Genomic DNA, 21041 nt, shown 5'->3' on the forward strand with positions numbered 1-21041 from the left:
GACAAAGAATAATGTGGAAAAAGGAGAAATTGTGTGGATCATCCTAAAGTATCAGGCCCTTGTCTACTCTGTCTTTGCTGTGATCAATCCAGGATGCTTGGGATGGGATATGGAACAAGACAAGAATTCATATTTGTACATTATGCACTGGGAAGAAAATGTTTAGTCTTGTGCATAACAAAAAAAAAACAAACATTTTGTTTAATTACAGTGTTCAGCTTGCTTTGGACCTGCAAGTGTTATAGGCACAAAGGCAATGAGAGGTTCTGGTATTGCCCACAATCCTTAAGGAAAGCATAAACAGGGGTGATTTGAGGTCATACACAGTTTTTTCTTAGAAGACCCCAAACAGCAAATGTTTCTCTGCTCTCACTGCTAAGAAATTGTATTTAAAGTTTGACTGTCCTTTTCAACAATTGATCTTGTGACACGTTTTTCAGCAAGACTGAAAAGCCTTTTGCAGTTTAAGAATTTTAAATACTAAAACCTAGATATACTACTTCATTGGATTCAGAGACTTACTGTAAAAGGGTTTAAACTGCTGAAAGAGAAATAGATGAAGAGTGAGCAGAGCAAGAAGTATCCTTTCTTAATGCTATGAAGTGTTCATCCGGGGTAGCAAGGAACATTGCCAGCTGGAATGTTGCTGAGATGATGAAGCCAGTATGGAGTCAAGGAACAAACAATGTATAACCAGAGGTAAGTAGCTTTTTACTCGAACTTACCATACTTTCTCAGACAAATACAGGACTCCTGATCTCACAGCCTGTGTCACTTGCAAAGTGTTTTTAAGAGCCCTGAGTTTTTAGTAGATTCACCTTTTTCCTACTGACACGAAGACAAGCTCTATTCCAGAAGCATTAGAAAGCTGCTAAAATATAATACGTTCCAAAGCCACGGCTTCTCACATGCAGTACTCTGCTATTGTCAAGGTTGTTTACTCTCCAGTATTGGTGGATCATGTTCTTCCAACAGGTCCAGCAGCAGGGAATAACAGGTATGCAACTCAGGTTGTGCCCATTTTCCTCTACAGCAGATGGCCTTTTACTTCTCTCTCTCAGACTCAAGGAGTACCAGAGGCAAAGCTAAACTCTAACTTTCTGTCACAAGGATGGGCTGCATGCTAGTAAGTTCTGTCATTTCAGTCCACCCGGTAACATTGATTCCTGAAGCAGCAGATCTACATCGTGATCTGACCAGGGGGGGTTAGCAAATTGATTACACTTTAGGTCTTACCAATTTAACTTATCTGGCATAAAAAAGGCAATCGGATATTTATTCAAACATGGGGTTTTGCGTAAACTAGACCTATGATCTTTTCAGTGTAAATATACAGTTGAAGATGATCTTAGAGGGATTTCTCAAAAATTTCTCACAAAATACTTAGAATTAAGCACAAGTAGGTGTCAACGTTGTGGATAGCAAAAGGTACGTCTTGTTATATTGAAGAGACTAATTTTGATTCTCTTGGGTGTAGCCTTAAGATTATACCTTGAGGAGCCAGTCTTATGTAGGGTGTTGTAAGATCCAAAAAACCCCCACCATAAACGTATTCTTATGCTTTTCTTAGGAATTTTCAAGCTCCAAAGAGCAGCATTTGACAATAGCTTGGTGGCAGGTCACTACTCAAAATATTTAGGGCTTTGTAAGTCATAGTAGTTTATAAAACTTCACCTGCGAACAAAACCTGGAGCACTCCTCAGAGGAGAACATTAATTTTTACACAGACCAGCACAAAAGTAATAGCTCTTATTTTAAATTAGTTGATGCTTTAAAATTGTCTTCTGGATCATTTACAGCAAAAGGACATACCCATTTTGGAACTGGCCAAACTATGAGTCATGGCAAAAGCAGCCCCCTTGCCCACATAAAATTCTGGCTGCCTGTCAGCTAAGTGTCACTTCTCTATAAACAGTCTGACTGTACAGCTGTTTGAGTGTGTGCAAATGGAGGCCAATTTCCAAATCTGGGTGTTAAAATTATTTTTTCTGAGCTTATTTTCTCAAACCCACGGTTTTTGACAGCCAGATATTTATTCACTACATTTGCAACAGTTTACTAGAAAAGCATAAAAAAAAAATCTAAGCATAAACGTACACATTACATTAAAGTGTGTTAACAAGAAACAAAATTTCATCTCGCACAGAATTGGGGTGTATTCCCATAATCCTAAAGAAAGTGTGGTGGACACACACACGAGTGAGTACTCAGCCCTGTAACATGGAAGAGTTTGCATTCTGCTGAAATTCCACATATGCAAAGGTGCATATGTGAATTCTGGTTTTTAATTTTGAAGTCTGATTGCTTGATTAGGGGAATATTCTAACTTCTTTTCAGAGAATGATTTTACATTGTTTAACACGTTTTTGTGTATGGGATTTAATATTAACCAGCACAAGATCTGTCCAGTCCTTCACACCGTACCTTCATACCATCTCAAGTCTTAACTTTAAGAACTGGCTTAGCTTTAAATAGATAGCTGCATCACTTTCAGTTCTACTGAGGTCTTCTAGGCTCCAAATAGCTGCAAGATATTTTATTTAGAATTTTTCAAAAGGCAAACTTAGGAAGAGGAAGGAAATAATTTTAACTCTGCTCATTGCCTATAATAAATGGGTGAACTGTCTGTATTTACTCTGTTGCGTCTTTGATATATATGGATCGATACATACATATGCCAATATATACATGTGCATACACATGTATACCTCTTTATTATATAGTCTCTGTCACTGGCATTTATGCACGTTTCCTCTCCTTGCATCAGGAAGATAAGGGCCTAAGGTCCATTACACAATAAAGCATACAGTATTTTAATCATAAATCCTATGGTATACAATTTATAAAAAGTATGAAGATCTAAAATGCTTCAAAAATTTTGCTCACCTGTTCAGTAAAAGACTGCTCGTTAGTTTCAGAGCTATAATCTATGAAAACTGTCTTTCAGCAATTTTATAGTCTTACACTTGGATTTTTTGCACTTGTTTCCATTGACTGTTTGCTTTACAGACTTAGATATATATCTATCAACTATGTGTCTAACGAAATTACATTTGTTTCAATAGGAAGGAGCAAATTACAGTCTTGGGATGCTTGGCAATTCAGTTGCATTACCTGCACTCCCTTCCTTTTTCCTCTCCCTTTTTTCAAATCATAAAATTTTAACCAGGTGGAGGTTGAACAAAGGTTCGTCTGGGTAGATGTCGCATGAAACTGTCCTGCGTGTGTCCTGGGGTATTAGTGTCTCTTTAACATTGCTTTATGACTGACCATACACATCCTCAAAATATATGGAAGAGCACATCTTACAGACTGCTCTTAAGGGGATCTCGGTGGTGTTGGGATTAAAGAAATACTGTACCAAAATACCTGGAGGGATTTAAAAGCAATTCCTTATATTTAAATATACAAAACATATGTATATTTATTTTTATTTACACATATATTTAAATATTAAATACACAATAAACAGAGTTAAAATAAAGAGCCTGGCTAGACAGTGTTGGGAACCAAAGGACTTGCTGCTTGCTTTTTTTTCTTTTTTTTTTTTTTGTCTTGGTGTGGGAAGGAGGAAGGTCTGTAAAACAGGAGCTCAATGTGAAGGCCTTTGTGACCCTTGTCAATAGGAGCAATTTTACATGCTGCAGCACAGCCTCATACTGGCCAACAGGTGTCCAGGTTGGGATCTGGCATGGATGGAGGTTTCTTTCCCATCAATATAATCAATCTCTTTCCAAGGAAATTAAGACAGCTGAACAGATAGAGGGCTTTCACACACCTGGGTGTTACCCTTGGATGGGACAGAATGGGAGCAGGAAGCTTAACGGACTCCAGAACTCTGAAATACTCTTAAGCCTGCCAGTTTTGGTGTTGCTAAGAGAGCTGCATTAGGAGCTTCTCATCTTTGTGGTGATGCTTCTTGTAATTAATGAAAATGGTAAAAGCTTTTTAAAGTTCCTAGCAAATTAAATCTAGCCCTTTTATTTCTCAGTTGATAAATGAGTCTAATGATTTGACCACTCTCATGTAGTAAAGCATCTCCTGCTGTTACAAACACCTCAATCCAGTGGTAGGTCTGTGCTGAAAACAGCTCAAGAGCACTGGCAGTCCTAGTCAGAGTAATTCATCTTTGAGTCAAAGAAAAAAATTTTTATAGGCCAATAAGGCCCTTCCTGTGAACACTAGGTTTTACTAACGAGGTTATTTATGGTGTCTTGTTGAAATGGCTTTCCACTGTCTTCATAACTTCTCTTCTGCCTCAAGCACATAAAATTGTAACGTAACACTTCTTGTTTCCAGCTTAACCATAAAAGTATTATGTGCGGAAAATGAAACACAGTCTAGAAGGTCAGTATGTTAAGCACAAAGGATATTCTATCACATACAAAGCCACTAGATAATTTGCAGAATGTACAGAAACTTAAAATTGTGCCAAAACCTGAGGTTAAGGAATAACCATTTAGTTTTGTGATAGCAGTGTAGCATTATTTAGCAAATAAATCCAGTGATCAAAAGCCTACAGTAAGAGAAAAATGGCTGAGAATCTGAATTTACCTCTGGGAACATTTCCAGTTTTTACTTTTTGAAACAGAGCAGGGAACTGCAATCTGAAAACTGTAGAAGGTCTTCATGTATCATCTGAAGCAGCTTCTAGGGATACGATAAACTACTCTGTGGATTCCATTTTTCTCTTGCCTCTTGGAGCTACCAGTGTTGTGTTTCAAGTATCAATTTAGTCTTTAGCAAACTGGAGCTAAGTTCTGTGACTAAGCTCTTGTAACTGGGAAATGTCACTGCATTTCCTGCCACTAAATTAATAAAAGGCTTTAAAGTGACACACTACATGTGATATAAAAATAAATGGTTTATTCTGTGTAGCATCTATTTCTTTTAAAAGTCACGATCCTAACTTCTCAATTTCTCTACAAGGTTGTCCTAATGATGCAAAGCCATTTTAAAAAAACTACCAGAATGGAAGGTGGTAGCTGAGATAGTTCATGGTTTTGGCACTTTGTTTCTGTTAAATATGGTAAAGTATGAAACAATTAATGATGTTAATTTAAAAGGGATATAGGGTTTTAAGGGATTAGTGTCTTTAAGTTTTCAGTTGTTAAGCAGAACAATTTTGGCACCTGAAAGCCAGTATTCCTTCGCTACCAGTAAGAAAACTGGATCTGTTACATTTAGTCTGTTTTGAAGATTGTTACTGCAGTCACAGAGCCTAGAGAGATTTTTATAAGCAGATCTGAAAGGTAAGATGCAGTAGCATGATTTTGTACCAAAAAAAAATTACATTTCTTGAATATGTTTGGATGAAAAACCAGAATGTTTTCCTTGTGCCTCCCTTTTCTATTTCAGTGCAATGCTGTCATAAATATGATCAACAGTTCTGTTGTGTTTCCTCAGCCAGTAGGAATGGCACTTTGAACTTCCATAGATTAAGCAAAAGGATAGAGAAGTGGGATAAATAGGGGGAGGGAAAGGGGGGGGAGAGAGTAAGACAAAAAACAAACCAAAACCAAACATGTTAAGACCTTCCTGTGATGCTAACACTGCATTTTATAGATGGCTAATATGTTTCAAACTAGTCCAGTCTCTTCCCTAAGTCTACCCACTCTAATTTATAGGACGTCTGGAATCTTGCACCATTTTTTTAATATACAAAATGGACACTTTTTCAGAACATTCTATTAAATCTAATATCCATGTTCTCCATGTTACTTGTAATATTTTTCAATGCTCTAGGGAAATCGTACTGAACACGGTATATGTAAATGTAGGCTAATTTGGTTTGCTTAAGATCAGTCAGGATCGCTTCTGCTCATTTTTTTTCTTTTCGGTGCTACCTCGGAATACCACTTGTGTCATCTAATGAGGACACTATCTGTAACGTGCCTTTTCACAAACATGATTTCCAGATGATAATTACAAAGGTTACAGGTTTAGACAGAACTCAGAAATACATTTACATAAGTCAACGTTACAGATATCAAAATTAAATTAGGACTGAGCCAATTAATCTAAAAAATCTAAAAAAGTAAGAAATTCAAAAACCTAATGGAGACCGTTAATTTCCTGAGATTTTTCTCCATCTTCAACTCTTTTCCCTTCACAAAGAACACAGGGAAATTATATTTAGCCATACAACACAGCGATTTCATCAATATTGTTTGAAAACATATATATAAGTCCACTTTTCTTAAAATATACTTTTCCTATATCTCTTCCAAGTGAGCAGTTTCTGGTGATGCATAGCAAGAGCCTACTTGTGTTTATAAAAGCTTTTTAGTTTACATAAAAAGTATAATCACATTGTTCCACTTTTTACTGATAAAGCTGGTTTTCCAATAAGACGTTGTCCAGCTAATCAGCTTCCAAAGAGATCTGATGAGCTGACTAGCTTCCAGTTACTAAAGCAGATGGCCCAGCCCTAAACTAGTTCTGTTTCTAAAATAAATAGTACTGGAAATCTTTCTTTTCTAAACACTTTTCAATTCCCTGTCATGCTCACACACATGTTTCTGGGTTAGTTACAACTTCGCCATTTTTTTCAGGCTCATCCTTCAGAAACTGCTCCACTTCAATAGAGTCCACCTTGGCATCTTCAGGAGTTTTGTCTTCAGATTTGTTTAATTCCTCTCTTTCTGCTGCTTCTTCTTTTGTATGTGTTTCTTCTGATTTTTTCTTAATGCAGAAGAAATTTCCCAAGGCCAATACAAGTGCTGAGGTCGTAACTTCAATTCCAGCAATAATGAATACAAACATGTACCTCCCTGTTGCATCCAGGAGTTTTCCTGAAAAAGGTAACATTCCAGGTAATTAACAAAAGTGAGTATTTTGCCGTGGATTTTTTCTGGGTTTTTTTAACATTTAAATAATTGCTGTTTAGAATTACCATGACTATCTATAAGCAAGTTTTTTGAAACAGGATTTTAACAAGTTTATAGCAAAGTATTTCTCAATTATTTCAGTTCAATTTAACAGTCACTGACATTACATCACATGCCAAAACACATACTCCCAATGCACACATACTGTCATGCAATTCAACTGGAATAAAACCAGCCCAGCCTTCACATGCAAGAGTGAAACAAGTGCTATGTATTTCAGATAAAAATGTGTACATCTATGGCCAGGATCTGTATCATCAGCTTCCTCTTGCTCCCAATCTCATTTACTTTTCTCCATGGGCAATGCACTTTCTGCTTAAGATGCAAATCTTACTTAGTAGTGTCTGGAGTAATTGACTGATTCTGACACTTTAGTAAAGTTAAGTTTTCACAGGACTTGGTGGATGTGAAAGAACAGGTGGGAGGATGTGAAGGAAGTGCCTCTCTGAACCTGAATATCAAAGGAAATAGCGCATAGTACTGGTTTTCCCATGAAGGGGGTTCTGTCGCAATGAAACTACTTCACGTTTTTTGGTATGGTGGAAACGTTTGTCAGTGAACTGTTGAGGTTTGGGAGGCAAAGTGCGTTTCAGTTCAGGATTTGCAAAATACATGTTCTTTGATTAGTAATTAATTTTAATTTTTACTTCAAATTAATGAATTTGACTATTTTGTTATGTTTCCTTATTCTTGGGTTGTGAGTCAAGTGCAATAGAAGCAGTCTACCTTCCTTAAAGCAGTCCAGTTATATACTCCTCCTTCTATGATTTTTTTTCTTCTGATGTTTTCTTTCCTCCTCCAAAACTACCATGGGTATAGAGAATCTGTCCTAGTACTTTCCAGAGAAAATTGACAGGTTACACATTCTGAACCCCAATCAGGTATCTGCCAATAAGAGATTCAGTGCAGGCTTTCAGAGGGGAAATAGCAGCATCTCCAAATGGCAATTTAACCAGTACTGAAATGAATCTAAGAAGGAGAAAGGATTCATCCCACCTCTTCTTGGTCTATTTCAGAGTGTAGCTGCAGAAAGTCTTTGAAGCATGTGCAACACTGGCACAATCTGCATTTCTTGAGTGACTGTCATCCTTTTCGTCTCCCTTAAATTTTGTGTGAATGGATGCAGTGCACGTGATTTTGAATTCTGAACTAAATGGAATACTTACCTGCTGATGGTGGACCAATTAGAACAGCCATAGCTTCTGCCAGGAGCACTAGACCGATAGCACTGGAAAACTTCTGAGTACCAACAATAGCCATGAGAACTTCAAATTGAAGAGCACCTACCATTCCATAAGAAATGCCAAAGAAAATGCAAAAGACCACCAGTCCACCATAATCAACAGACATTGAACCCATGAGATCTGTGAAACCATTGAAAATCATAGCAAAACTGAAGAGGTAGACACAGCGTGGTCTAACCCATTTAAGACCAGCTACCATTCCACAAATAGGCCGAGCAAAGATATCAATGAATCCCAGAATAGTCAGAAGAAAAGCTGCTTTGGTGTCTTGATAGCCTAAATCCTTGGCATAACTCACAACAAAAACTGGGGGAACAAAGAGGCCAAGCACCATGATAGATGCTGCTAGGGCATAGATTACAAAACCACCGTCTTTAAACACACTGAAATCCAGAAGTTTTTTCTTCACTTTCTTCTCAGCTGGCTCTTTGGTATCTTCAGACTTTTTGGGTGGCTCCAAAGGTCTCATTAGTGCTCCACATACACAGCAGTTGAGCAGCATCCCACCCAGTATAAGGAATCCTCCTCTCCAACCATACTCATGTTGTAGTATCTGCCCCAGCGGTGATAGAGCACAAAGAAACACTGGACTCCCAGCAGCAGAGAGCCCGTTGGCCAAGGGCCGGCGTTTGTCAAAGTAACGGTTTAACATGATGAGCGAAGGCTGAAAGTTGAGTGCCAGACCCAAACCTGCAACAGAGGACACATAAAAAATAATACCAGCCTACAATATCACTATTAAAGAAAGTACGATTACAAATAAAGAGAAAATAGTTTTATTCCAAATGGACAGAATAAATCTAAGGTAACATTTTTAAAACATTTGACCTCCATAATATTTTTATACTTTATAATTACACTTCATGCTATTAAATTTTCATAGCAAAAATAAATAACAGTTTAATTCCACATTTATCTGCCATCTTTATTAAAATCCATTTGGGTGATCATGATGCTTCAGGTATTTATCACCTATAGAAAACTTCAACCTAAAGCTGAGACATATGTTAGCTCATTTTCAGCTATACACACTACTTACCAGTAATCACACCTGCAGTGAGATAGATCTGAACGATGCTTGTACAGAAGGAAGCTATCACCATCCCCATGGAGGCAAAAAGGCCACCCACCAGCATGACAGGACGACAGCCAAAGCGGTTGACACATACACTACACAGTGGACCTAGGCAAGAAAAGCAAGTTAGAGTTACTAAGATAAACAAACCTTTGCAATTGATTTTATGTCACTTCGCATTTCTTCTTTGGTGGACTTCATAGTGGTTGGAGTCAGTGATCTTAAAGGTCTAAGGTCTTCCCAACCTCAATGATTCTATGATTCTCTCCTGCTTTCTCCATACAGTCAAGCCAATCAGGACAACTGTTCTTTCCTCTACAGTCAAATACTTACTTTTTTTATCTTCAGAGGGCTGGGCAATTTTTCTTTTGCATCATCTTTAGTAAATACTGAGTTACAGAGACTTAATTTAAATCCAAGCTGGATTTAAATAACGGTTTGACTGATGTGATTAATAATAATTCTTCTTTAGAATGCCTTACTTGCACACAAGTAACGATAGGCAGTCATGATACATGCTGTAAATAGCCATATGATTTACAAACTTCATTGTATGGCACAATACTGTTTCAAAAACAGATAACTACCCACCTGTTCCATAAAGCATGGCCAGCAGAATGGAGGAAATCCATGCAGTGTCACTATATCCAATGCCAAATTCCCGGATAAGTTCTTTAAAGAAAACACTGACTGCCTTAGGAAAGGCATAGGAGAATCCTGTGATGATAAAACAGCCAAAAAGGACAGCCCAGCCCCAGCCTCCATCAGGGGCTTTAACACCAGATGGACCGTCATCAGCTACTACAGCTCCCATGACAAAGTTCGAGTGTTCCCTAAGAAACAAAAAGCAATTAGTATCTATAGACATTGGGATGATCATCTAACCAAAATTGGCAAAAATTGGAGTACAATTAAAAATAAGGTATAGGACTACTTTAAATAAAAGTCTTGAAGATGCACTGGAATTGTGACTATTCCTTGTTCGGGTTTAGTTCTTACAAAGCTTGCAAAAATATTTAAAAAGGAGATCCACACATCTGTGTTCCAAATGTCCCTTCACAGCTCTCAAAGTCAAAACTGGATTTCAGCCAAATCACTGTTCCCTAGAAAAACTGGAGCCATTACAGCAGATCAGGGGTGTATTTGATTTTCACAAATACGTCAAAACTACTGCATTAAAGTCTGCAGGATTTTTGTTACAAGACCATGTTATGTGAAGGTCCTGGACTATTCCTGTAGGAGATCTGGTGCATCACAAGAGTTCTGTGCAACAGTGGACTAATCACTCTGGCTTTTTGTTCCTACTGAGGATAGCAATATAGCCCTGATACTCTGCTATCTTAAAAAGATATAGAGATCCCTTGAGATGCTGAGAACCCATCGAGTAAGTACCTTTGTGGATGCTGGGAGTTAGTAACTGTAGCAATGGTCAGTATCACTGCCTGGCTGAAGCAAATATACTTTCTCCATTGTTGTTGTTAGTACGTTAGCAGTAAGAAAAAAAAATGTATTTCGTTAATCTAATTTTTCACATCTATGAGCAGTCACAAGCAGCTTTGCATCTTAAAAATAAAATCTTTTCTCATGCAAATGTGTAATGCTGCCAAGTGTTTAAAGAGAGAGATGCGGGGTGAAAAAAGACACTGAAAAGGCACATAAAGTGTCCCCATATGTGAGGAGTGCAGGAAGGTATTGCATCACAGCAGTTAGGTTTTTGTAGGGTCTGTCTACTACAGAAGTCTTGAAAATGTACGAAAATTGGCCATTTCGTTAAAGTGCAGTTTGATTACTCCTGTTGTGTCAGTGTTCTCTACAACAGTGCCTAAAAGAGGAGTGCAAGCACAGCTGCACATCAGAGATGTTCATCACTGATGAATGCCTCTGCTTTCAACAGAATAGGCTTGCACAGCGACTGTTGTAAATTGGGAACTATGTAGTTCTTACATCTCCATTTCACAACCAGACCATGTGTGGCACAACAATCTGATGCAGACTTGTCTAGACAACTGAGCACCAAATGGATGATTGTTAATAGGCCTGTATGGACATACCTGCTATGGCATTTGACTAGCACTCCCACTTCTTGAAAGAAACAACTTTATATACAGATACAGAAATAAATCTGGCCACGACTATTGCTGTTTTATTACCCTGGACTGTACGAGGATAGTAAGTCTTATAGTACTGGTTTCACCGGTTTTCTGGTTTCTGGAAATCAAATAGAAAACAATTCAAGTTCCTACAACTAGAACATAAAATGGTTTAACATGAAGGGAAACTGAATACCTCAACAAAACCAGTCATCGAGGCGTCTGAGGCTGCAGATGGCTCACTTGCTGATTGCTGTAAGAATACGTAAAAATGCATAGCTTGGTAGACTGGGCAATTTCTGCAGCAGGCTTTAGGTTGCTAAATAATTCTTAAGATGCATCTCTGCACTTCTGACACTGGGGATCTGTCGACCCTTCACTATTGTTTTTCCCAGTAACTTCTGTTTGATACAAGGTATAAAGCATTATTTCAAATAAGGACTTATTTTTTGAAGCAATAAGCAGACAGCACAGAATAGGTACCCAAAGTGTAATCCTCTGTGACAGTGGCAACTCTCTACTGTTGATGGTAACGGGGAAATGCTGATTGAAGTATCTCAGTTCAAATGTATAAAGAGCATAAGACATAAAGATATATAAGAGATATATATATCCTATATAAATTTATATAAGATATAAAACTGGAGTCCAGGGCGTAGGAGGAACTGTCATGCTACTTCCAAATTGTCAGAACATTTCACTTGGAACGAATGTTTAAAATGTTGGGGGAAAGGTTGTGGAAATTTTGTTCTTTTGCATTAAACGTCTAGTAGCAACACAAAGTTAGCAATAACACATGAGCATGCTTTGTTGAAAAATAGCAACTGGCAATCTCTCCAGAGTGCTTAAAGTGCTGGATAGGGATATTCAGTGGCTTATGGCATTCACCCCTGTGCTTCTTCCTGCGCACAGGCGCGGTGAGTCTACTGCGTCGACAGCAAAGATGTTCAGAGGGCAGCCTCTGCAGCCCTACAATGCAGAGCCCCGACAGCAAACGACATCTGCGTGAGGAAGTGCCGTCAAGAACCAGCTGGCAGCTCGCTTGTTCCTTCATAAGAGAACCGTTCGAGCTTCTCCAGGGGGACAGAAGTGAACCCGGCGCTCCGGGTCCGCCGCGGCGCTCCGGGTCCGCCGCGAGTGCGGGAAGAAGCCCCGGCCGGGCGGGGGCTGCGGAGGCCGCTCCCGCCGCGGCCCCGCCTGACCCGCGCTGTGGCAGCCCCGCCGCACTGAGACGTGCGGGACGTGACTGGGCGAGGGGCGGGCGCTGCCCGCGGACTGCGGGCGGGGCTGGGGCCGCTCCCTCGCCCAGCGCTCGCGGCAGCCGGAGCTCGGTTTCCCCACACGAGGTGGAAACGTCCTCCTCTGTTGCCGTCCTTCCGTGCCCAGCAGAGCAAGTCAGCCTGTAAGAGACATATTGTGTTCCACCTGCCATACGGGACTTACCATCTTTGCTATGAGGAACAGTCTCTAAAACGGTTTTATGTGCTGCTGTGATGAAAAAGCAAGATTTGCTGATGTGAGGGACCCTGGCCTACTTTCCAGCATTTCACAAAAATAGGCCTATGGGGAAATAAACAGTATCATCCATTTACTCTTCTTTATGTCATGTCTATTACCACATTTGGCTAAAAATAACCATAAACCAGCATGCCATCCTTTTAAGAGTGGTTTAATTTGCACACACATACATCAAAAAGAAACCTCTCTAGCGAGGAAAGGCTGAGAGAATTGGAATTGATCAGCCTGGAGAAGAGGATGCTCTGGGGCATCCTTATTGCAGCCTTCCAGTGCCTGAAGGGGTACAAGAAGGCTGGAGAGGGACTTGTTACAAAGGCATGTAGTGAGAGGACAAGGGGGAATGGCTTCAAACTGACAGGCAGTAGGTTTAGGTTAGATATTAGGAGGGTGTGAAAGTGGTGAGGCCCTGGCACAGGTTGCCTAGAGAAGCTGTGGCTGCGCCTGGATCTTTGGAAGTGTCCAAGGTCAGGCTGGACGGGGCTTGGAGCAACTTGGTATAGTGGAAAGAGACCCCGCCCATGGCACGGGTCTTGGAATAAGATGAACTTTAAGGCCCCTTTCAACCCAAACCATTCTGTGATTCTACCATTAATATTATTCATCTGGTTTTGTCCATCAGTAGTTCATGGTAACACACCACAATTAAAAGACTATTAACCGGAACAAAATGAACCCTGCCTCTGTAAACACAGCAGAAGATGTATTTCAATCCTCTTGCTGTGTGCCTTACTAGGCTAGATTGTATTCATCTCCTTAAGAACCAATAAGGAAGTAGTGCAGAGGTTCCCGTGTAAGATGTGCAAACAGAGGGCAGTACTTTCAGAAAAGCTGGGCTTGTGATTGACTTGCACAGATAAAATTTTTATTTACTATTTCAATTCAGCACTGGGATGCTGTCAAAGCCTGCTAAGACAGGAGGCTGCTGCAAAACTATTGTAACAGCTTGCTTTGCTTTCTGCTTTTGCTAGCTCAGCCCTATTTAGAGGCAAAGGATTACATTTAACTGGCTGCAGCTCAGTTTCATATCTCCACAACAGTCATGATAGTATTGTCAGTATTTATTCCAGATTCCTTCTATCATGAATGGTTTCTTGCTTTGGTAATGTGTAAAACAAAGGGAACAAATGTAGTTAAATATGTGAGGTTTGATCTTCCTGATATTATCTTCCTGTTGCTATGGAAACTACTATAGTCTCAGTTAGGAGGAAATACTAGGTGACTGTAGGGAGCATTGTGAGTGGTATTTTTGGTGTGATGTCTATATAAGGGGAGTATTTGGATTATAAAAAGGATCAGCTAGAAATTGCAAGAATCTATTGTGTTTAGCCAATACTCTTATTGGCCATATAGCAGTACTTCATGGTCAGCAGTATGGGGTAGAGAGGACATCTGTGAGTATGTAGGCTGACCTATATATCTTGAGAACTTCCCGTTCTCAGGAAGAATTAATTTCAAGAACTCTCAAGAAGAAATAATTTCTTCTAACTATGGCAGAAATCTACCCAACCTTGAATTCCTCTAAAAAATGGTAATAAAAAATAGAACATGAACTTCCAGGCAGGGAACCCAGTTCAGGCTGGAATTCAGTCGGGAACCCCACCAGTATGAGAACTGTATAATTACAAAATGAGGGAGGTGGTCTAAGCTGAGCAATGTAGAGATCCTCCTTCAGTTTCTTATCTGTGGAGCAAAGAAAATTACAATTCTCTCTTCATAGGGTGTTGGGGGTACGAATACATTGAAAAGCGTATGCTGCTCAATACTGTGCTAATAGAAGTCGTAAACCTCCTATATTAGCCCCCTTGAGGGTATTAAAATCTAAGCGGACTAAAAAAAATATATATGTTATTCTTGGCTTTGAGTGAAGAATCTTAAGACTAACCAACTCTAATGAACTTTTGCAGGCAATTACTCCTGCAAAAATATTTTTATTTTAATATTCTTGACCCTTGTGACAGCCCTATACATTTAGAACAACTACATTTTGCATTGACGTTACTGACATCTGCCTATTCAGCATGACTTTAAGTCTTTCCTGGTTCTCTAATTACTAGTGCATACATCTTTAAATCAAATTTTATTTATTACAACTCAGGTACTTCATAGAAACCATTTTGATGGGCCACTGGTATAACACACTAGTGCATTTTGTGTGGCTTACCTGCTTAAATATCAGCCAGTTGAATTACACATTCATTCCAAAGGCTGCTGCAAACTTCTGTTCCCTACAAAATCATTACCATATTTGCCAATGCCAACCCTGACCTTCTCTCCTTCCCACAAAGCCCCACAGGGACTTCCGCTTTGCCATTTTGGCCTCCACTGTTTTATCAGAGACAGTTTTTCAGATCTGCTGCCTTTCTTAAGGCTTTGCCAGCTTTCACCATTCTCTCATCTCTCTCTCAAAACTCCTAGGATAATTCTGTGCTGTCTGTAGCTGTAAGTAATGTTCCATACCAACACTTAACTATTAATCAATCTCCAATCCCCATTTAGCTGCACAATGTCTTAAGTGTTCACTGCTACAGCACAGTGAGTAACATTCATCGCAAATTAGCAGACTGCAATAACACACTGCAATTTTATGTTATGTGTAGCAAATAATACTAACCAGTCTAGATTCTATTACCTGGGTAAAGTGCTCTACAGGGAAAGTTGTACCTATTTATTTGTTTATGTCGTATAATGAAAATGTTGGAACCCTGCTCTTTACATTATTTGGGAAAACAAATATACTTAGTCCTATAACAATAGCACTGTCAACCTCCATAGTTATTATATCTATATCAAATGCTCACTTTCTGGAGAAGCGGATTTATTTTTCTAAAGCCTACAGGCATACCGTAAGTGCATTAATGTCATAATCACAGCAGCACCTTAAGAACAGACAACACGTGCCCTTTCTGTGTTCACAGAAAGGTGACAAACATGCCTTCAGTTGTATTGGAATTGTCTGGCTGCTTTCAAAAATATAAGTTGCAGACCCCCAACTTCAGTTGAATACTTACAACTCATTTTCATGTACCATGAAAATTAATTTCAGCCCTGCAGCTGTGGTGGCTTTGCAATGTGTTGAAGCTTTACAAAAACAAAAAATTCTTGGAGAAGTATCCTTATATTGCCTAGTATAAAACCAAAAAGTGACAGAGCTAGATAAATACTAATTAAGGGTCTAGTCCTGTCACCAGTTGGACATATATGCTAATTTTTGCAGAATACCATGGAACTCCCCTGATATATAGAGTGCTTGTATGCACATGCACTGTATCTCAAGCCAGGTTAGCACATGTAGCTGAATATAGTGAGAAAAGATCGCCTGGCTCAAAGGTGTCGTTTTACACAATCACTTTGGATAGTGCAGCTGCATAATAGGGTGTCATACACTGAGATATGTTAATGCCCACTTCAGTCACAATTTAAAACATCACCTTAATATTTTTATAATATATCTTGTGTTATACTTCTGACTGAACCACAACAGGTGTACTGTACTAATAGATTGTTTTACATTTTAAAACGGCTGACTGCTACACTGCTTCCTCTGAAATAACCATTGCAAAACCATACTTGACTTTACTCTGTGAAATTCTACACTAAAAGGTTTTCCAGTTGCTTTACCCGAAAAGCACGCAAACCCGCTGCCCAAGAGGAGCGCATTTCCACAACCAGTGCTAACGGTCTGTGCCCGAGAGGAAGTTGTATTGCTGCAATTCAGCTCCACCTTTGTTCACTTTTTCTTCGCGGAACCTCTTAGAAGTAGGCAAGCCGCAGACCATTCCCCGTGGATTGCGAGCAGCAGCAAAAACGGGCTCTTTCCCAAGAGATGGAAAGGGGCTGCGGCGGCCGCAGCGCAGGCGAGGAGCGGGGTCGGGAAAACAATGGTGGCGGTCGTGGCGCCGCCAACGGCCACGGCCACGACCGCCCGAGCGGCGCTCCGGGGAGGGGTGGGGGGGCACGTAGCCGAGAGGGCTCCCGCGGAGCACTCGGGCCGCCGCCGATGCTCGCGAAGCCCAGGGAGGCGCCCCACCGTTCTCAGAGCGCTCGCTGAACCGCGTAACGGAGTTCATGCCCGGGGCTGCCACGACGTCCTTTATGAAGGGACGGTCCTCAGACTGCACGTCGCTCGCTCTGACAGATCTGAGCGGTCACCACTGTGACAAAGAACTCCGAAATTCACCCCCCGAGCCTCGACACTGAAATAAGAGGTGAGCAGCAGCGAAGGGACCGCGGAGGCGAGGCTTTCGCGGAGACCCTCTTCGCCCAGTATAGGTCTGAGAGTAGGGATGACGGGAACAAAGCCGGAGCTCGCGGGAGTCTCACGAGCCACCGGCACTGTACGTGCACTGGGGCCGGCGGCAGCGCAAGCCGAGACGTGACCCTGGCGCCAAAGGGGGAAGCTGGGGACAGCGCTCTCCCGCAGCGGGCAGAGCGGAGTTTGGTCGCCAGCACTGCTCAGCGCCCGGACAGCGCTTTCAGGCCGTTGGCGGCGAGGACGTTGGGCGAACCGTACGGCAACGCGGGTTTTCCGAGAAGAGATACGCCCTCCTGGTCCCACGCGCGGGGAGAAAGGCAACCGGCGGGACGGCGCCCCGCCGTTCCTTGTGAGGTGGCGCCAAGGGGGGCAAGGATAGTCGGCGTCGTGCCCATCGCCGCACCGGCGCCCAGCGCAGCCTCTGGGCGAGAGGTGAACCCTCGCCTCCCGCGCCGCGCCCGCCCAAAGCTTAGGAGGCTCCCGGGCGCATCCGCCGGCCCCACGCGGAGATGAACCCTCGGTGAGCCCAGGGTTTTGATGTCGGTTTACGAGGCTCAGGAACCCCCGCGCTCCCCGCGGTGTTCGGCCCCGTGCGCCAGGCAAGCGCTCCGCAACATCACGCACGACGGCACCGCCTCAGTACCTGAGTCAGGTCCCGCGCCTCACGGAGAGGATGACCGTGCTCGCCCCGGACCGCAGCTGCTGTCCCCGTGCGCCCGCACACGCCCGCCTGAGCCAGTCTGGTCCCGCCGGCTGCGGAGCTCCGGCGCGGCGGGTCTGTGGCTCTCGCCCCTCCCCTGCCACGGCGGGGGCGCCCTGGGTCCTACTGCCGCCGTGACTCCTTCCCGCTGCTACGGGTTCTCCCGTGCAGGGCCGGCCGCGTGCTGCGCGGCGCCGGGACTGCACAAGGCACCGGTGTGAGCTTTGCGCTGCTTGCGCAGAGGCCAACGCGGGGCTGGGTCCTGCCGGCGTGGATGATGCACCAGCTGTCCAGAGGTCCAGAGGAGCAGGACCTGAGCTGTGGACTTCAACGTATGAATGGACTTCTACAGTTGAGGTTTGTTCTGTGCTGCTATTTCTGTTTTCCAGGGAGCGATCGCAATTTCTTCATTGTCTCGCATGAGAATGACTCTTCCAAGCTTTCTTGCCTTATTTTCTTCTCAGGCGTTTTGAATGTGATATTGTGCATTCGGTAGATAACTTACAGGCTTCCCTCCTAATCCTCTACAAAGAGAGTGCTCCCTGCAAATATGTTTGCTTGAGACATCTCCTTTTACATCAAGATGGACTGAGCTCTCTGCACTGATCTGTTGTTGTTCTACTGCTATTCATACATGTTGGATTATAAAACTGAGTGTGTGTTCATACTGCTATTTAGGACCTGTGAAAGTTGTGGTGAGCTTCTCAAGTGCACTACAGAAAGTATCACTATTTGGGATCCTCGGTGCTTTGGAAATTCAGGATTAGATGCTCCACTCCCTTGTGTGCTTATAGCACACAATCCAGTGTGTAGAGGAGTGACTGTTCCCCCATGCTGGCCACTCGTGAGGCCGCACCTTGAATCCTGGGTTCAGTTTTTGGCCCCTCACAACAAGACAGAGGTTGAGACTGGAGTGTGTCCAGAGAAGGGAACAGATCTGGGGAAGGGTCTGGAGCACAAAGACCAGCTGAGCAAGATGGCAGGGCTCATCCTGGAAAAAAGGAGGCTCAGGGGGGACCTTCTCGCCCTGACAGCAAGGTGGAGCCAGGTGGAGATTAGGCTTTGCTCCTGGGGAGCGAGGGACAGGACAAGAGGATCAGCCTTGAGTTGTGTCAGGGGAAGTTTAGATTGAATATTAGGAAAAATTTCTTCTCCAAAAGGGTTGTCAAACATTGGAGTGGGATGCCCAGGGAGGTGGTGGAGTCACCATCCCTGAGGTTAACAGCTGGACCTAAAAAAATCAGTCTTTTCCAACCTAAATGATTCTGTGATTCCTATCACTGATGTGGAGATGCACAGGAGTAAAGTTCTAACTAGAAGAGGACAGATAGGATACAGTATTGTCTTTTGAGCATTATGGTATTGGACAGATTAGTAGCTTCCAATATTTTAGAACCTTGCTGAGGTCATGTAATACTGAGGGAGGATCTGCAACTCTTCTAATGACTTAGAAATTTCTTTTCCCTGCACATTATGTTTGTGTTGGCTTTTGGTTCAGTTTTGCTGAACTGTAGTACTCAGTTGTCTGTGCTTAGAGATTCACTGCAGTAATGTGTGAAGATGAGCAAGGCTGTGTGGTTTCTTTCGGGTAGATAGCATATAGCCAGTAAGACCTGCGTTGCTAATCTTAAAGATCAGTAAAGCCAGTTTTTGACTGTCTACCATTATCTGAATTTAGGCCATTTGTTGCAGGCAACTTCATCTTGCAGGCTAGATGAAGTTAATTGCAGGAGAGCAGAAACCACTGATTGTCGTGGAGTTTCTGAAGCAAGCTGTGCAGTGCCTGAGGCCCACCACAATTGGTAAAGTCTAGCAGCTGAAGACATTTTTACATGTCTTCACACAGATAATCTTGGTTCTCCAGGAAAAAGAAGTATGATCTCCATTTCCAGTCCCAAAGAACTGGAAAAACTTCAGGTTTTGAGAGGAAGACATTTTTACTTCTCATCACCCCATCCTCTGGCTCTAAGTTTTTAAGAAGGACAGTTCCATCCTGTAAAATGAATTTTCATAAATCTGTTACTCTGATTGTCCAGGTAAACATCTTTGGAATGTGTCATGACTCTTGTATGGCCATAGAAAAAAAATGAGGATGGTAGGATGACTAGATTGTGTAATCCTGGGTCTTGTTACAGAGTTGGGCCATAATGGGTTGGACATAGCCTTTGGGCTGGAAACTTGGAAGTGCTTTTGAGCCTAGTAGTATATGTGTAGCCAATATATACCCTACTTTTTCTCTCTACAATGTAACATTTTCAGAGGGTGAGTCCTTTTTGTTTTAATTTCCTTGTGAAGCTACATGTAAGTGTTGCTATTTCACAGTGTAGTGATGGGGCCGAAGGCTTGTATTCAAAAAGGGTGACTCTGAAGGTGGTTCTAAAGGTAGCTGAAATCTTACCTTTGGCCAAAATCTTACAGAACTCACTAATGTTTGGTAAGAACACAAAATCTCTTCTTAACTCCTGTTTCCTAAAAGGGCCAAAGGTTTCCTTCTTTTTCCGTCTATGAAACCAAGACATTTTCTGCGTTTATTTTAGATGTGTTCAGGTTCCTACATCGATCTTCAAATTCACATTGTGAATTTTTGACTCACCAGTAAAGTTTATCCATTTTGGGCACTACTGAATCACTGGAAGCCATCAGTTACTCATTTGGGGAACTGACACACATTTAACTACGTGACTAGGGACTGTTTGGAGGTACGCTGGAGAATATGACAGCTCATTTGAAACGGGGGATAGGGGCGAAGAAGATAATGTAGTTGATAAGTTAGGCAATGCTGAGGTAGGAAAAGGAGCATGCCAGTAGTCAGAATGGCATATGGATTTAGACATTCATCTATTATGTGATTATTCTGATGAGTGCTTTGAGAGGCTCACTGCAGAATGTAAATTATGCTGGGACTTGCGCTATAATCTTTGTGTCTCAGGTTTGGAAAATGATTTGAAGCCGGTTTTCACTGTTGTATTTTAAACCAGAGATGATTAATATAAATAAATGAACTAAATCCCTTTAATAATTGTAGGATTCTGAAAATATATGTAGATAAATGAAACTTACTTTATTTCAAAAGTCAGGTTGTAGGTTCTGATTCTAATTTTCAAAAATAGTTACTGATGGAAATGAACCCCTCCTTTCTTTAAATGGCATGGGGCTAGGACGCACAGTTCTTTTCTGATGACATAAGGAAAGATTATAAGAACTACTTATATCTTAAGATATGTAACATATATATATAGATATCTAAATCTATAAGAACTACTTAGATAATA

The 21041-nt window shown here is 41.7% G+C and overlaps 1 protein-coding gene across 2 annotated transcripts; it reads right to left on the minus strand.

The window, feature by feature from the left end:
- Positions 1-272: 272 nt before the first annotated feature.
- On the minus strand, positions 273-17815 carry SLC16A3 (solute carrier family 16 member 3). Of its 2 annotated transcripts, XM_050319017.1 has the most exons (5): positions 17713-17815; positions 9801-10042; positions 9174-9317; positions 8057-8824; positions 273-6794 (listed from the first exon to the last, which is right to left on the minus strand). In XM_050319017.1, exons 2-5 carry the CDS (start codon positions 10021-10023, stop codon positions 6508-6510), a joined length of 1422 nt encoding a protein of 473 aa, XP_050174974.1. In that variant the 5' UTR covers positions 10024-10042; positions 17713-17815; the 3' UTR covers positions 273-6507. The 2 variants fall into 2 exon arrangements, with proteins under 2 accessions (XP_050174974.1, XP_050174973.1); XM_050319016.1 differs by lacking the exon at positions 17713-17815 and having other exon boundaries at positions 9801-12001.
- Between the last annotated feature and the right edge of the window lie 3226 nt (positions 17816-21041).

Source organism: Myiozetetes cayanensis, unplaced genomic scaffold, assembly GCF_022539395.1.
Source record: "Myiozetetes cayanensis isolate MyiCay16 unplaced genomic scaffold, myiCay2020 scf22, whole genome shotgun sequence".
Taxonomy (NCBI): Eukaryota; Metazoa; Chordata; class Aves; order Passeriformes; family Tyrannidae; genus Myiozetetes; species Myiozetetes cayanensis.

Bases quoted from the DNA above. Each gene is read 5' to 3' on its own strand.
- SLC16A3 (XM_050319016.1), bottom strand. From the start codon at position 10,089: ATGATCATCCCAATGTCTATAGATACTAATTGCTTTTTGTTTCTTAGG. The intron at 8,825-9,173 runs GTAAGTAGTGTG...CCTCTGTTGCAG, and splicing joins CACTGCAGGTGTGATTACTG to GTTTGGGTCTGGCACTCAAC. The intron at 6,795-8,056 runs GTAAGTATTCCA...TACCTTTTTCAG, and splicing joins AATTGGTCCACCATCAGCAG to GAAAACTCCTGGATGCAACA.